Source organism: Rhineura floridana, chromosome 14 (genome assembly GCF_030035675.1).
Source record: "Rhineura floridana isolate rRhiFlo1 chromosome 14, rRhiFlo1.hap2, whole genome shotgun sequence".
Classification (NCBI taxonomy): Eukaryota; Metazoa; Chordata; class Lepidosauria; order Squamata; family Rhineuridae; genus Rhineura; species Rhineura floridana.
In genome coordinates this window covers 31,180,293-31,198,255 of record NC_084493.1, presented here as the reverse complement: position 1 = coordinate 31,198,255, position 17,963 = coordinate 31,180,293, and the positions used below count along the sequence as shown (strand labels likewise).

Genomic DNA, 17,963 nt, shown 5'->3' with positions numbered 1-17,963 from the left:
ATGTTCTTATGTTCTTAACCAGGTGCCGAGCACCTTGGACAGCTCCTTGAAAGTTTAGGCGAAAACCCAGAGTAGATTCTACTGCCCCACTGACATGGAACCATCACTGCCATCAACAAGATTCTTTTGTCATGACCAAGAACAAGATTCAGAATATGAGGTCATGGACTTGGATGAAGTGTCAGAGTAGGTGGGAGAATTGCCCTCAGTGCTGAGCCTTACTGAAGCTCCTCTGCATCAGGAGCCCAATCTACCATCTCCCCAGCCTAAGGCTACACCATCATCCTCTGAGGCCAAGGACTTTGGCCTAGAAGCCTCTGTCTCTGGAATCAATGGCTGCTTAAGCAGAGACAATCCCTTTAACTGAAAGGTACTGCTTCCAGCAGAGGCTTAACACAAATACAACAGAAGCCCTATTTAGACCTCAGTCTGGGGTTGACTGTTGCTGAAGCAACATTTGAGCTTGCTCATACTATTCTCCAGCTTGAGCTCAACATGGAGCTCTCCAGTTAAAACTTGAACTCAGCCTTCCTTACTTTGCCTAGAATTTCCCTTGGCTTGTTTTGCAGGGTTTTGTTATGCCTCCAATGTTGGTTATTCTCCATCTCCTCAAATTGGTTGGTTTTAGGATAGAACATTGTTTGTTTTTGCTGCTGGTTCTGTTTGCATTTTCCCCCTGCTGTTCAAATGTTGTTTTTATTTGATTGCTTTATATCTATTGTACATTTCCTTTTATTTACTGTAAACCACTCTGAGAGTCCTTTTGGGGGGTTTATAAACTTTAATGTCAACTATCATAGAATAAATAAATGTGATAGGTATAGCCCAAAATAGATACATTGAAATCTGCTTCAATATGAAGGTGTTTTGACAGAGCCAAATTACATTACTGAACCAAAAACAGCTGTTAAAAGATGGTTTTAAAGAAGGCTGAGCCAAAGATATCCAGACAGCTTCATGCTTCACTCTGCGGGCAGGAGAGAGATAAAACAGCAAATTAACACTTCTTGACAGTTTCCAGAGGGGTAGGTTTGGGAAGATCAATACTCCTCCCAGAGGCCCTATTGGGGACTGCAATCTTCCATGACTAAATCCCTCTGCAGTAATGTTACCTGTGATGTAATGTCAGTATGACTGAGCCCTCTAGAGAGAAATGGCACCTATTAATGGGGACTGTCATTTTGTCCCAGGAGCCCCCACCAGATCAGTGTTTTGTCATGATGTAGCATAGCTCCAGGAGGACTAGCATAAAATATCTCCACCCACCCTTCTGAAATACTACCTTAGAGCAAAACAGGGATACATCCAGCACAGCACTACTAAAGGATAGTATGTCAGCAAGATAGTGCAGAGTCAAAAAGTAAGACCGTATAGCCTACGGACACCACACTTCAACAATATTCCTATGCAGGGGTAACTGATGCCCATTGGGATTAGTGGAGTGGAAGGCAGAGAAGGCAACAGGAGGTGGAGCCAGAGCCAAGGACTGGCAGAGCCAACTCATTCTAACTTTGTCCCCATTCTTCCACCTTGGTGATTTCTACAAGGGCAACACTGAAACTAAGAAGAAGGAAGGTGACAGTCAGGGCCACCTGTGGAGTGGTGTAAATAAGAAGGCAGACAAGTGGAGACTGGCAGAGGGCACACTGAGGTTGGTAGGGCAGTGCCCCATTCACCCTAATGGAACCACCTTCACTATGAGTAGTAACCAAGACACAACCTAGTAACCATTTGTTATGAACACAAATGATCAGAACTGACTGTATTCCAGGTATGCTGGCTTTCCATGCATGGAAAGTAGGACTCCGTACTGAATTTGCCACCCCAAGGATTCCCAGCATCCATCCCTTTTGAATAAAGTCATCATCTAACCCCATGGTGGGAAAGCTTATAAGCAGCATGGGAACATAAGAAGCTGCCTCATGCCAAGTCATGAGAAGCCAGATCCATCCAGGCTTCCTTAGCCGTCATCCAGCAACAACTCTTCTATCAGGCTGCAGCGGAAGGAAGCAGGGCCACATTATCAGTTCTGCTGGAAAGCCAGCTCCATCAGGCTTTTCCTTGCCATCAGCTGTCACCTGGCAGCAGTCATTCTATCAGGCTGCAGCAGAAGGAGAGATAAAACACCCGAAAGACTGACAACATATCCCTCCACTCATTGAAAAGTTTGTATTCCAAGTGGTCATTCTGGGAACTCTGTAACTAAGAACTAGTGCATGAGTTTGCTTTTTTCCTCCTCCCTGCCAGTCTCTTTTCCTTAGGTCAGGGATTTATTACTGATTTTTGTAAGTTACTCACTCTGATTTTTATTTTTATACTGAAAAGCAGGGTAAAAATGCTTCAAATAAATAAACGAATCAGACGATTGGCCCATTTTGTTCTGTATTGCCTGCACTGACTAACTGTGGCATTTGAGGCTGGGGTCTTTCCCAGCCCAGCCTGTAGATGCCAGGGATGAAACCTTGGGCATTTTGCATGTAAAGTTATGTGCTCTGCCTTTAAGCTATGGCCTGCCTTCAAAACCATAGGATGGTTAGGTAGGGCTTTGTCTGATGAGATGCTACAGATTCTATAGCTTTGCTAGTTCCAATGTCCTTCTTGATCAGCTCAATCCTTGCCAAAACTTCTAAGGAGATAAATAATGCAAAGAGGATGCAGATAGACTTAAGTCAAATAATTTATTCTGGACACCAGTTTTGGTGGATTTATGGAGGGGGGACTGGTGCACTACATACACCTAGCCCCAGCAATTCCTAAAGCTATTCATAATTATACTGTCCATTTCTTACACTGTACTCCCCCAAAAAAGTTTGCATCCAAACATCTGTTATAAGCAAAGTGCACTGAATAGGCTATTGCTACGTAACATATTTTCACCGATCGCCAATTTTTAAAAACTTTTCTTTTTGCAAGTCTATGAGTGTAGGTCAAGCAAAATCTTTAGAAACGGCCTCTACGAAATTGGGTGCTGACATTAAAATGCCAATGGTACAAATTATTGTGAAGATTGAAAATGCCATCAAGCAGAGACGGTCCACGACAGAAGCAGCAAACTTCCACTCATTGCAAATGGCTTCCACCTCATCCTGGTCTCGGAACCTATTGGCAATATACCGAACCTCCTCCAGGATCTTAGCCAGCTCTGGGTCAGTTTCTGATGGATGTCCACTGTGCAAGAGGTTCTCTTCATCACTTGGGGAGCAAGTCATTCGCCCACAGATCACACCAGAATCAGTGGTAGGGGTGCAATGGACACCTTCCAGGCCTCTGAACCCAATGTAAAGCATATTCCCATTACTGGATTGCTGCCCGCTCACAGTGTTTATCTCAACACTTGACATGCTGCATCGACGCTGTTTGTGCTGGCATGCTGAGCGTACTTTATCCTCCCCCGGTCTTTTCATTCTCAGGAACCAGGCACACCAGTTGAGAAGGATGATTCTGGTCTGGGAAATGTGTGAAAACACCTTAAAATGTACAGTAGCTATTATACATTTGAACATATCTGCTCTCTTGCATGTTACTTGCTTTCTTGATTTTTAGAATGGTGACATCATTGTCCAATGAGCCCTATGCCTACACTCCACCTCGGTTCATACATTCAGTTAGAGAGTAGCACTGCAAAAGCATGGCAGAGGAGCAGTCTTTAGGGGACAGAACAAAGCTCAATGGAAGAGCACATGCTTTGCATTTAGGAAGCCCCAGATAGAGTCCCCAGTGTCTCCAGTTAAAGCAAGGATTGGGAACTGTGCCTCTCCAAATGTTGTTCCATCATCCCTGACCATTGGCCATATTGGCTGGGGCAGATGAAAGTGGGAATCCCACAACATCTAGAGGGCCACATGTAGGGATGGACTGATCCTGCTTTGCTTTTGCTGAGACTGAAATCATAGATCCATTCTTTCCCATTTTGTGCAGATTTTTTTAAAAAATAATGCATGAACAAAATCACTCTTAAATTACATGCATTATGAGAAACATGACTGTATGGATCCCCCCCCTCCAAAAAAGTATTTTTGATGTTTTTCAATGCACTTTTCCATAAAATATGCATTTTAAAATGTTTATTTTTGCACATACATTTGTGCACTGAAACTGCATTGCAAAATCCAGAGAAGTGTGTAGTCCAATTGGGAGTTGCGTTCTGGTCCACACACATGTTTGGAACCATCAAATTGGGTCAGTCCTCCATCGCTACCCAGAGTTTCCCCATCCCCAAGTTAAAAGGATCAGGGAGCAGGTAACATGAAAGATGCCCTGCCTAAGGCCTTCAAAATATCCTGGCAGCTGAAGTAGACAGTAGTAGTGATGATGGTATTCATTGCATTCATTCATCACTTACTACAAACATGTCTCAAAGGGTGATGTCCAATGTAGCCCTAAGTTAAAATCACTTAGTGGTATAGTTGTTCTGTTGGTGAAATGTTTTGCACCAGAGGAACATTATAGAACAAAAGAATACATATGCGGGTTGCTAGTAACTTTGTTACACAATCTGTTGTGCAATGAATTTCTGATAGCACAACTATTGTGTTGGATTCCTCTGTTGTGCAACACTAAGGGTAGAAACACACTCACAATTCTGCCGGTTCCAGTGTGTCTCCACCACATCTCTTCTGAAAACGGGGGCACACGATGCTAGTAAAACTCTGCCCTTTTTTTTTTTTTACTAAAAACCTGGTGAGATCAGCTTGAGGGTGTTTTTTTTATTTTTAAGGATATTTTGCAGCTGATCAGCAGATCAACCCATTTCCCCTCCAGGTGTGGCTAATGGAAATGCTTTGATCTGGCAACTAGTGTGTTCATAGCTTAAACCTCACCTATCTGCTAGCACAAGAGCCCTTGCACTACCAGACAGAGAATGTTGGATACAGGCAAAAGTGAGTTCCAACGCTAACTGTGTTAGACAGACAAATTGTCTTGCCCAGTATAAGGGAGTTTTCTTCCCTTCCGCCATTTAGACTGAACCAAGGCCTCCAGATCAGGGATGGGGAACTGGTGGCCTTCCAAATGTTGTTGGATTCCATCACCAATCAACCTCAGCCAGCACGGCCAATAGTCAGGAATGATGTGCATTTTAGTTCAGCAACATCTGGAGAATACTAGGTTCCTCATCCCTGCTCTAGATGACTGGCCAATCACATGGAGGGGAGTTTATCTGATTCTCCTCCCCCCACAAAAGCAAAGAAAGAACATATTAAGCAGGTATTCACATGGATATTGCATAATTTATAGTTAATGCTACCTGGGTGGTGGTGGAGGAGAGGGGCTCAGATTGCCAAACTGTCCTGGCTGAATGTATGAACCAGGGTCTTGTTAAATAAAACTTTCTCATTGGCTTCTGAGTCACACACATGCACCAATTGCCTTGGAATTCATACTGCAAAGTGTTCTTCAGAAAAATGACAATTATAATTTTAAAAATCCCCTTTCTGTTCAGTGCCAAGCTACTGAAAGCTTTTTTTAAGTGCCCAGGCTTTGTAATTTGCAGTTTCCAGCTGTGTTCAGGTCCAGATCTCTCCAAAATTAAAACAATGTTTTCAATCAAAATATGTGGAATTTATATAGCAGTTTTCAGCTTTGCATTTCCTTATGAGAGTCAGATCAAACTCTCTCGATGCAGGAATGTCAGAGCCACAAAGAAACACAGAAGTTGGTTGTAAAAAAAAACTCTAATAGGTCTCACCTAATGCAAAAGATCTCATAATATCATAATAGTATCTTCTGTTTATCTCCTGAATTATTTCAGTGTTAAGAAGCTGCCTTATAATGAGCTGAATCAATGGTCCATCTTGCCGAGTACGCTCAACCCTGACTGGCAATAGTTCACCAGGGTCTCAAGCAGAAGTCCTGATGTCACTTTTATAGGAGATTGTCATGATGGACCTTGGTACCTTATTATATATAATCTAACATATTGCTTTGGACGTAACAGTATGTATATAAGCATATCCATATCATAAGGTGCAAAGGCATATAATTATTTTCTGAATATGTAGAGAACCTGATATCTGCTCTTTTTGATAGTGAAATTTATTTATTATTTCTTTGTTTTGTAGAATTTTAGAGCTGAAAGGGTCCTTGGAGGTCATGTAGTCCATTCCTCTGCTCAGTGCTGGAATCTTACAGATACAGGATCCTTACAATAAAAATGAATGAAGAATGTTCAGCTTTAATCTCGTAAAAATTTTCTTTACAGGGCAGTATATGATGTATTAGTATACCAATAAACAGCTATGTTTTGTGAGAAGCTGCATGCATACTGACCACTGAAGAAAATCTGTATAGGGTAGAAACCCATTTGGTCTATAGCGTATCTGTTTGGTACACAAGTTTTTGCTTGTCATATTGCTAGTTACATTAGCTGGTGTTTTGATACAATTGCCTCTACATATAAGTTTACAATTCACTAACAGGTAAAAAACCTTGCAGTTTAAGAACATACCTATAGCCAAGAGGTATTTCTATCAAACTTTAAAAAGCAGGGAAATTGAGCAGGTACAGTGAATGCACCAGGGTAGCAGGAGACCTGACCTCCTCTCTGAGATATTGGACTGCCTTTCAAATTGGTCAAAATGCCAACACAATTTGGGTTGGTCTGTCATAGTCCAATCCACTTGCTGTGCAGCTTGGAAGAATTTGGTAACATGTACCTCTGAGCATATGGTGAGTGGTGGCAACACCTGCCATCTCCAAAGATAGAGAATTATATTTTTGTATGTTTGTTGGTGTTCTTCCTACTTTGCTTCTTTCCTGTGTTACTAATGTTTCTACAGAGAATCTAAACTAGAAAATATTATTTCTCTCATTATTCATCCTAGAAATCTGTGTCAATTTTTTTTTTAATTTCAAAGTCTTTTTATTGGTCAATGTCATATGATGGTGAAGACAGCCTTTGTGTTTCAAATTGGAGGTGCATTAACAGTTGAATCTGAAACTGCAGTTTGATGTAAAATCAGACTGATCACAATATGTTGCTACTTCAGCAATGACTCTAGCTGTGCATGTTTTCAGCCTGCTATGTTTAAACCACTTTATTTAAGGCAAGGTGGGCACGGTCAATTAAAAACATAGAGCACACCTAGAATTGTGCTAGAATATATTTCACCTCCCACTGTTTTATCTTGTGCAAATTGAGACGCTCCTGAGGTCCACTGGAGACTATTCTGCAGAAGTCAGTCCCATTATTTGTTGTAAACTGCCCAGAGAACTTCTGCTATGGGGCGATATACAAATGTAATTAAAAAATAATAATTCCACAATTATGTTTGGAGTTTTTTTAGTGTAAATTTTGCAAAGTGTTGCTGTACTTCACATCTTCACAGAAACAGAAACAAAAGAAAATGATTTCCTATAGGAAACTTCTCTAAAATTGCAAAGTAAATCAGACATATTTAAAGTGACCATCTGAACTATATCAACTGTCATAATAATGTTGCTTCCTCCCTGGTAAAACAAGATCAGCACAGCACGTCTTCTTTCTATTATTTGGGCTGGTTGCAGGTGTTGCTACCACTCACCATATGCTCAGAGGCATGTTACCAAATTCTTCCAAGCTACACAGCAAGTGGCTTGGACTGTGACAAACCAACCCAAATTGTGTTGGCATTTTGACAACTTTGTAGGGCAGTACAATATCTCAGAGAGGATGTCAGGTCTCCTGCTACCCTGGTGCATTTATAGCTGCGCAATTTCCCTATTTTTTTAAAGTTTGATAGAAATATCTGTTGGCTATAGGTACGGTCTTAAACCGCAAGGTTTTTTGCCTGTGAATTTCCCTGCTTTAAATCTGGGAGGTAAGAAATGGGATCCTGTGCAAGTTTGCTGAGAGTGGATTGATCATTTCCATGCTTATTGAGTTCAGTGGGATTTGTTGTTGTTATGTGCCTCCAAGTCGACTACGACTTATGGCGACTCTATGAATCAGTGACCTCCAAGAGCATCTGTCATGAACCACCTGTTCAGATCTTGTAAGTTCAGGTCTATGGCTTCCTTTATGGAATCGATCCATCTCTTCTTTGGCCTTCCTCTTTTTCTACTCCCTGCTGTTTTTCCAAGCATTATTATCTTTTCTAATGAATCATGTCTTCTCATTATGTGTTCAAAGTATGATAACCTCAGCTTCATCATTTTAGCTTCTAGTGAGAGTTCTGGTTTAATTTGTTCTAACACCCAGTTATTTGTCTTTTTTGCAGTCCATGGTATCTGCAAGCTCTTCTCCAACACCACATTTCAAATGAGTTGATTTTTCTCTTATCCACTTTTTTCACTGTCCAACTTTCACATCCATACATAGAGATCGGAAATACCATGGTCTGAATGATCCTGACTTTAGTGTTCAGTGATACACCTTTACATTTGAGGACCTTTTCTAGTTCTCTCACAGCTGCCCTCCCCAGTCCTAGCCTTCTTCTGATTTCTTGACTGTTGTCTCCATTTTGGTTAATGATTGTGCCAAGGTATTGATAATCCTTGACAAGTTCAATGTCCTCATTGTCAACTGTAAAGTTGCATAAATCTTCTGTTGTCATTACTTTAGTCTTTTTGACATTCAGCTGCTTTTGTGCTTTCCTCTTTAACTTTCATCAGCATTCGTTTCAAATCATTACTGGTTTCTGCTAGTAGTATGGTATCGTCTGCATATCTGAAATTATTGATGTTTCACCCTCCAATTTTCACACCTCCTTCATCTTGGTCCAATCCTGCTTTCCTTATGATATGTTCTGTGTACAGATTAAATAAATAGGGTGATACAATACACCCCTGTGTCACACCCTTTCCGATGGGGAACCAATCGGTTTCTCCATATTCTGTCCTTACAGTAGCCTCTTGTGCAGAGTATAGGTTACAGATCAGGACAATCAGATGTTGTGGCACCCCCATTTCTTTTAAAGCATTCCATAGTTTTTCATGATCTACACAGTCAAAGGCTTTGCTGTAATCTATAAAACAGGGTGATTTTCTTCTGAAATCCCTTGGTCCGTTCCATTATCCAGCGTATGTTTGCAATATGATCTCTGGTACCTCTTCCCTTTCTAAATCCAGCTTGGACGTCTGGCATTTCTCGCTCCATGGCAAGAGCCTTTGTTGTAGAATCTCAAGCATTACTTTTCTTGCATGGGATATTAAGGCAATAGTTCGATAATTGCATTCCCTGGGATCCCCTTTCTTTGGAATTGGGATGTATATGGAGCGCTTCCAGTCTGTGGGCCATTATTTAGTTTTCCATATTTCTTGACAGATTTTAGTCAAAATTTGGACTGATTCAGTCTCAGTAGCTTGTAGCAACTCTATTGGTATGCCATCTATTCCTGGTGATTTGTCTCTTCCAAGTATTTGAAGAGCAGCTTTCACCTCGCATTCTAAAATTTCTGGTTCTTCATCATACAGTTCCTCCATGAATGAATCTGTCATCCTGGCATCTCTTTTATAGAATTCTTCAGTGTATTGCTTCCATCTTCTTTTTATTTCACCTCGGTCAGTCAGTGTGTTCCCCTGTTGATTATTCAACATCCCAACTCTTGGTTTAAATTTCCCTTTCATTTCTCTAATCTTTTGGAACAAGGCTCTTGTTCTACCCTTTTTGCTGTCCTCTTCTATTTCTATACAGTAACTATTGTAATAGTTCTCTTTGTCCCTATGTACTAGTCGTTGTATTGTTGCATTTAGGGTTCTGACTGTGTTTCTATCTCCTTTTGCTTTTGCTTTTGCTTTCCTTCTCTCTTTAACCATTTGAAGAGTTTCTTCAGTCATCCATTGGGGTCTTTCTCTCTTTTTAACTAGAGGTATTGTCTTTTTGCATTCTTCTCTGATAATGTCTGTGGCTTCATTCCATAGTTCTTCTGGTTCTCTGTCAACTATGTTTAAAGCCTCAAACCGGTTCCTTATTTGATCTTTATATGCTTCTGGGATGTTATTTAAATTGTATTTTGGCATTATGATTGCTTTGTTCTTCTTCTTTAGCTTTACTCTGATTTTTGATACGACCAGTTCATGATCTATACTGCAGTCTGCACCTGGTCTTGTTTTTGCAGAAAGTATGGAACCTCCATCTTCTGCTACCAATTATATAATCAATTTGATTCCTATATTAACCATTTGGTGATGTCCATGTGTACAGTCGTCTTTTCGGTTGCTCAAAAAATGTATTCGCAAGAAACAAATTATTGGCTTCACAGAATTCAGTAAGTCTTTCTCCTGCTTTCTTTCTGTCTCCTAGGCCCATTTCCCCACAATTCCTAATTCTGCTCTGTTCCCTACTTTTGCATTCCAATCCCCCATGATTATCAGCATATCTTGTTTTGGTGTGTGATCAATTTCTTCCTGTACTTCTGCGTAAAATCTCTCCAATTCCTCTTCTTCTGTGTTTGCCGTCGGAGCATAGACTTGGATGATGGTTATGTTTCCCATTTAATCTCATTGATATCACTCGTTCAGACCTTGTGTTGTAGCTCCTAATTGCTCTTGCTACATCACTTCTCACTATTAAAGCAACCCCATTTCTTCTTAATTTCTCATTTACTCCCCTGCAATAATGCTTAGGATAGGTGAGACTGACCACAGAGGAGGAGGAGGGAGGAGGAGGAGGAGGGAGGGGAGGAAATGCAGAGGGGAGGACTGGGATGGGAGCAGGCAGGAGGGGGAGGGGAGGAGGACAGGTTTGATCACTTGCATGTTTATTGAATTCAGTGCAATTTACTCCCGTGCAATCATGCTTAGGATAGGTAAAAGTGACCATGGGGACAGGGAGGGAGGGCTAGAGTGGGCAGGGGAGGAGAAAGAAGAGGGGAAGGTAGGAGGAAGGGAGAGGAGAGGGGAAGGAGGGAGAAAGCAGGTCTGATCATTTGCATGCTTATTGAGTTCAATGGGATTTACTCCTATGGATAGGAAAAACTGACCATGGGGGAGGAGGAGAGGAGGGAGAAGGAGTGTATTGGAGGAGGACAAAGGAAGGGGGAGGGGAGGGCAGGTCTGATCGTTTGCATGCTTATAGAGTTCAATGGCATTTTCTTCCATGCAATCATGCTTAAGATAGGCAAAACTGACCAGGGAGGAGGAGGGGGGAGAGTAGAAAGAAAGAGGAAGGGGGACAGGGGAGCAGGAGGAGGGAGAAGGAGGGAATTGGAAGGGGAGGGGAAGGAAAGAATTGGAAGGGGAGGGATGAAGGAAGGGGGAGGGAAGGGGCAAAAGGGAGGTGATGGGAGGGAGAGAGGAGGGGAGGGCAGGTTTGATCATTTGCATGCTTATTGAGTTCAATGGGATTTACTCCTGTGCAATCATGCTTAAGATAGGTATAACTGACCATGGGGATGAGGAGGGGGAAGGGGAAGGAGGGGATTGGAAGGGGATGAGGAGGGGGGAGGAAGGGAAGGGCAAAGTAAGGGGGAGGGAAGGTGGGTTTGATCATTTGCATACTTTTTGTTCAGTGGGATTTATTTCTGTGCAATCATGTTTGAGAATGGAAATGGACTGCCTTCAAGTCAATCCCGGCTTAAGTTGACCCTATGAATAGGGTTTTCATGGTAAATGGTATTCAGAGGTAGTTTTACAATTGCCTTCCTTTGAGGCTGAGAGGCAGTGACTGGCCCAAGGTCACCCAGTGTGCTTCATGGCTGTGTGGGGATTCAAATCCTGGTCTCCCAGGTCATAGTCCATCACTGACCTGGGGGAGGGGCAGGGAGGGGAGGATATTGGTTCGGCGGGCACTGGGCAGAGGGGAAGCCCCTTTCCTATCCAAAAGGAAAACATTGTGAAAAGTATCATTGCTTTTCAGGCTTTCCCCCACCTTTTTATTATATAGCAGACACATGTAGCCTCCCACCCAAATTTAAACCAAAGCTTTCCCTGGCCACATCCACACCAGGCCTTTATTTCACTTTGCACAGTCATGGCTTCTCTCAGAGAATCCTGGGAAGTGTAGTTAGTGAAGGGTGCTGAGAGTTGCCAGGAGATACCCTGTTCCCCTCACAGACTTCAATCAGAGTGGCTGACTGTTAAACCAGTCTGGCTACTGAAGCTCTCTCAGTAGAACATGAGTCTCCTCTTAACACCCGTCACAAACTACACTTCCCAGGATTCTCTGAGGGAAGCCATGACTGTCTCAAGTGAAATCAAAGTCTGGTGTGGGTGTGGCCCCCTGATTAGCCAAGCCCAGCAGCTGTGAGTTTGGCTTTTAGAACTCTGACAGTTGGTTCTTACTGAGCATGCCCGATGTTATCATAGGGTTCCAGCCAAAATTTATTAAATTAATTAAAAATCAGCCAGGCATTTTTTCAACTTTTAAACTGCAGAAGATGAAGGTCAGAGTATGGGGCAAGGTCAGTATTAGGATTGCAGGTACTCTGTGAACATGGCTGATTTTTAATGAATTTCAACAGATTATGAGAACTCTAAAAAAAATAGTCCAAAAGGGCTCTATGTTTTTCTTTTTAGACTTTGAACTCTCTATTCTCTCTGACTGTTTTGTGTATCGCCATGAAAATTGAGAGGGTTGTTAAGCAAGCGTTTCTGAGTTCAGGACTATAAGTTTGGTAAGGTTTTGTTGTGAAATGAGCCATCAGAATGGCTTGGGGGGTATTTTCAATTTAACATTGCAAAATGTGAAAAATCCCCACTGGCTATAGTATACAGCCACTCTCGTGGCTGTATAATAATGATATTTTAGACATTTTTATTCATCTGATATATTTTTCTGTTTTTTGGTATTTGTACATATATAGAATTGGTTTTATGAGATTAAAGCTGAACATTCTTCATTCATTTATGCTACAATTATACTTTGCAGATTTAGATACATATACCCAATTTTGCACTGTAAATCATCTCTTGAGGTTGGGGTTCTTTTATCTAGCTTTCAGAGCTTGGAAAAGTTACTTTTTTGCAGTACAACTCCCATCAGACCAATCCAGTGGCCATGTTGGCTGGGGCTGATGGGAGTTGTAGTTTTAAAAAGTAACTTTTCCAAGCTCTATACAGGATCCTGACAGATAGCCATCTAACCTCTGCCTAAATGTTTCCAGCCAAGGAGAACATACCACCTCCCAAGGCAGTCTGTTTCACTATTGAACAGCTCTTCCCATTATGACATTTCCCCCCTGATGTTTAGCCAAAATCTGCTTCTTTGCAATTTCCACCCATTGGCGTTACAGGAATTTGGAGACCACTTCACAGGGAGACACATGGCCCAGGTGAAAAGGCAACCTGGACTCTTTTGTTTACACTCTCGTGGCTGTATAATTATACCACTTTAAACAGTCATGGCTCCTCCCTCCCCCAGTTTATTAAGGTAGCTGGAGTTGTTAGGCGACCTCTTTCTCCTCACAGAGGTACAATCTCACAGTAGTTTAACAATCAATCCCTCTTCCCAAGGAACTAGAGATGTGCTAGAATTCAACCCAATTTGGATTTGGTATCAAATTTTCCATTAATTTGCTTATTCTCAATCGCTGTTGGATTATAACGTAGTGAATTTCTGCAGCTGTTTTTGAAAAGGACTTTTTTTAAAAGAAAAAATCCACTCTAAAACATCTTTTGTAAGGATTATAATTTATCTATATTTCCTTTCAAAATGAAGATATTTCCTTCAAAACATTGATATTTTTAAAGGAAAAAGTGGTGGCTAGCAGATACAGAATGAACTCAAATCGATGCCAGCCTGTTAGTTTGATGGAATGTTTTCAAACCATCACTGGCCATGGACCCTATCCCTACAGGGAACTCTGGGAATTGTAACTCTGTGAAGGGAATAGGAGTGTTTTCTAACAACTCTTCGCACTCTTAACAAGCTACAATTCCCAGGATTCTGTGGGGGAAGCTGTGACTGTTTAATACTGCTTTAAAGTGCAGATGGGGCAAAAGTTTCTGGAAGGGAATGCAACCTTACAGTTTGGTTCCCTCTCCTACTGAGGCCAAGGGTGCTCTTGCTTGTTTCCAAATGGCTGGAGAGAGCCACTGAATCAGAAGAAGCCAATGTGCTACCCTCATTGATGGGATGATGGGAGTTGCAGTCCAACAACATCTAGAGGGCAGCACATTGGCTATCCCTGTGCTAGATCTAGATTCTTTTTTTTCTCCTCCACACCTCCCTTCCCTCTGGTGATGTCTCATTCCTTTCCCCCTCTTTATAGCAATTTGCCTCCCCTGCCTGCAAGAGGATGATCAAGCAGGGATTTGTTGTTGAAGCTAAAAGTACCAATCTTCCCCCCAGTCTCTGTCAGCTTCTCCTCTGCATTGCTTCTTAACTGCAATGCACTGAAGTCACCATGAGACAATCTGGCTGCATTGCCATATATTTAAACCACATGGCTTCCCCCAAAGGATCCTGGGAATGATAGTTTAGCCCTCATAAAGCTACAATTCCCAGCACCCTTAACAAACTATAGATCTCAGGGTTCTTTAAATGTATGGTGTGTATGCAGCCTGTAATTTTGTTTGTCAGCTAGGATGGTGGCTTAAAGCAGGAACAGGAAACCTACTGCCCTGCAGAAGTTGTTGGACTACAACTCCTATCATCCCTGACCACTGGCCATGCTGGCTGGGGCTGATGGGAGCTCGACTCCAGCAATATCTAGAGGGCTACAATATATGGTTTTGGGATGAGGGTTTAAGTGTCCTGTGAGCTACAAGTGATCCAGTTCTGTCTTTTTGAGTAACAGAGAACATGTTTTAGTTCAGGGGTGGGGAATCTGCCTCATGGGCCAAATTTGACAGTGGGTGGGGCCTCTGACTTGTCAATCACATGGTATCATTAAGACATCACATGATTGGCAGGTGGGCATTAAGTCTCAGCAATTTGGGACATAAAGGGGGAGGGGAGAGAGTTGCAAAAACATTGTTTGAATCTCCCTGCATTTCCCTTTTAATTCTCCATGTTCAGGGACTTGAAGGGAGAGGGGAAGACTTGGAAAAGCCTCTTCTTTTCCCTCCTTCACCTTCAAGTTCCTGATTGTGGAGACTTAAAAGACTTTAAGATAGCCCCTGTATTCCTTTCTGAGCAAACAGGAGCATAGGACCTGTCTTAAAGCCTTTGCAAAAGCATATTTGAAGTAGCTTATGTGTGCGCGCACAGGCAAACTGCTTCAAAGAGCTGATTTTAAGTGGGGCTTTAATCCTGCTCAGTGGTTTGGGCAAAATGGCCTTGGGGACCAAATGGGACCCCCTGAAGGGCCACGAGTGGCTTACAGTCCAGAAGCTTCCTACCTCTGTTTTAGTTAGCTGCTGCTGCTGCTATTGAACAGTGTAACAGTTATAGCTGGGATGGGGATTCTATGGCAAGGATGTTTCTAGGTACGTAAAGAGCTCAGGGCTAGAGATAGGTAAATCTGTCCATTTTGGTCTCTCCCAGTTTCTCATTTTTTCTAATGAAAAGTTCACATTTCCACATTAATTTGTGATTTTGTTTAAAAAGTCCTCATGAAAATTCATCAGTATCTTAATGCAAATTTCTCCCAATAAACACATTTTTGGAAAGCAATTTTCCCTACTCCAATGCATTTTTGTGTGATTTTCACTAATATATGCATTTATACACACATTTTACAATAGCTTTTGCATTTTTGACCCATTACTTGGCTGAAGACCTGCACTGAAAAATTTGGAGAAATTTTGAAGGATGGCTGTGCCTCAGTTGACACTTTGTTTCAGAAAGTTCAAAGTACATAAAGTTATCTCCTGTCCTACTCACGGTACAGGCCAGTGGCACCAACTTGCATGTACAGAACACCTCCAGGCAAATTAAGATGGGGGTGGCTGGGGTCTCACTGGCACTGCAATTTGCAGAACACCCAGCCACTGTGACAGCAACATTTCAAAATGGGGAAGAGGTAAGAGGTCTCGGCCCTGGCACAAATGCCCAGGACTCAGGTCCCCTAGCAATGCTTCTGACCTATGGCCCTCCTGACGCTGTCAGACTCCACCTCCCCTCATCCCTGAGCAGTGGACATACTGTCTGAAGCTGATGGGATCTGGAGTCCTAGCAACATCTGGAGGGCCGCAGGTACAGGACTTACAGCCTGTTATCTGCACATGGTGGAACTCCATGTGGATATAATGATGACATCTGTGCTCCCAACTCATTTCCACTTTGTTTCCTTGTCCAGCTAACATATTGGGAAGAAATGCCAGACTCGAATCGGAGAGTTTATATAGAGACAGAGGGGACAATGTGCTTCAAATGGGCTCTTACCCACTTGGGCATTTTCCCCCCATCTGGATCATGGTGGTGATACTGCAGAACGATAACAGTGACGACAACAGAAAGCCCCACGATAATCATGGTGCTGGCAAAATACTGTGCTGTAAAAGGAAAGAAATAAAAGATATGGTCAGGATGTGGGGAAAATTTAGACTACAATGTTACTTTAAGTAGCTCTCATCCATAGTCTATAGTTGCACAGGGAAAGGGACGTAGCTCAGTGGCAGAACATCTGCTTTACTTTCAGATGGTTCTAGGTTCAGTCTCTGGCATCTCCAGGTAGGACAGGGAATGTCTCCTTTCAAACTCAGGAAAGCTGCTGCAAGTCAGTGCAGGCGATACTGAGCTATACAGGCCAATAGTCTTAGTATAAAGCAGCTTGATCCAATGGATATTCTTCATTTTCAGCTTCTGAGGTCCAAAACAAGTATTTCAGTTAGGAAGAAAAGAACCATCCCTAAATGCATTCTGAATGTGTGAATTGTCATCTTTTTTGTATCATGTTTGATGTCATGCTTTTTGCTGGCTCCTCCTGTTTCAGCACATCCTCCCCCCTCTGTGTTTTGTTTTGTTTCTCATTCCTGCACCAGCCACCTGGATGATCACAGCCTGTCAGGAATCATCCACTGAACAGGATGCCATCAAAATGCTATATAGCCAATCAGAATTCTGCTAAGTGATGACATCACTGTGGGCAGGCAAAGTCAACTGAGAATGAAAGCAAGTCAGTAATCATTCCTCAAGGATCTACAGATGGGCAACACCTTTATTAACATTTAATAGAGATATTGCTTAACTATGGCTTTTGGCTTTTTTTTCTTATGGACTAATACAGCTTGCTTTGCTTTTTAGTTCTCAAGGGCTGACAAATCACTGCCAATACTATCAAAACTATTTCCAAAGAATGGTAAGAAATGTCCTTCTGTCTTCAGTTGCTGCTTCCTTACAATTGGGAAAGCTGCATTTCAACAGACATGAAAGTGCCTTATTCTGAGTCACAACACTGGTCCATCTAACCAAGTACTCTCAAATTTAACTGGCAGTAGCATTCTAAGCTCTTTGGCAGAGACCTTTTCTAGCCCTGCTATGTTAATTATGTTAAGCTGGAGATGCCAGTGTCCTTTTGTCTATGGGCAGAACTGAGCTGGCCCCTTTTCAAAGGCTGAAGTTTTCCAGTCCTGATTTCCATCTTGAGTTTTTTATTTGGTTAAAAAGAAAAACCTTGGGGTTGTATGTAGTCTTAGTCCTACTCAGAGTAAACCCACTGAAATTGATGGGCATGGCTAACTTGGGTCTATTAATTTGAATGCATCTACCCTGAGTAGAACTTAAGTTGAATGCAACACTTGGACTTTTTGTGAAATGGAGGCTGATTTGTATCTAAGGCAGTCTTCCCTAATCCTATGCACTCCAAATATTGTTGGACTACAACTCCCATCATTGATGACCATTGAGCATGCTGATTTGGACTGATGGGAATTAAAATCTAACAACAGCTGGAGGACTACAGGTTAGCCACTCCAGTCTATAGGTTCAAGATGGAGCCTCACTATTGATGGCATGGATGGAGGCCCAGATGTGTAAGGGTTTTCTATTATCTTCTGCCAGAAGATTAGCAGCACTTAATGAGGGCAACAGCAAAACACTTGTGCACAACTGCAGAGTATTTTTTTCTTTTATAAAAGGGAGTGAGAAATGAGAACCCCCTGCATGCATGGGGCTCTGGGTCACGGCAGTGGAATTAACAGCATCATTGACTACCAGCACCACA

General features: G+C 42.1%; 1 protein-coding gene across 1 annotated transcript in view; it reads right to left on the bottom strand.

Moving 5' to 3' along the window:
* Positions 1 to 2,927: 2,927 nt before the first annotated feature.
* The window catches only part of CHRFAM7A (CHRNA7 (exons 5-10) and FAM7A (exons A-E) fusion), a 162,740-nt gene continuing 147,704 nt past the window's right edge, over positions 2,928 to 17,963 (bottom strand). Inside the window, exons 9-10 of the mRNA XM_061594988.1 lie at positions 16,184 to 16,293; positions 2,928 to 3,446 (exon numbers count right to left, since the gene is read on the bottom strand). Of these exons, the coding sequence (XP_061450972.1) occupies positions 2,928 to 3,446; positions 16,184 to 16,293 (629 nt within the window). The remainder of the gene's footprint in view (positions 3,447 to 16,183; positions 16,294 to 17,963) is intronic.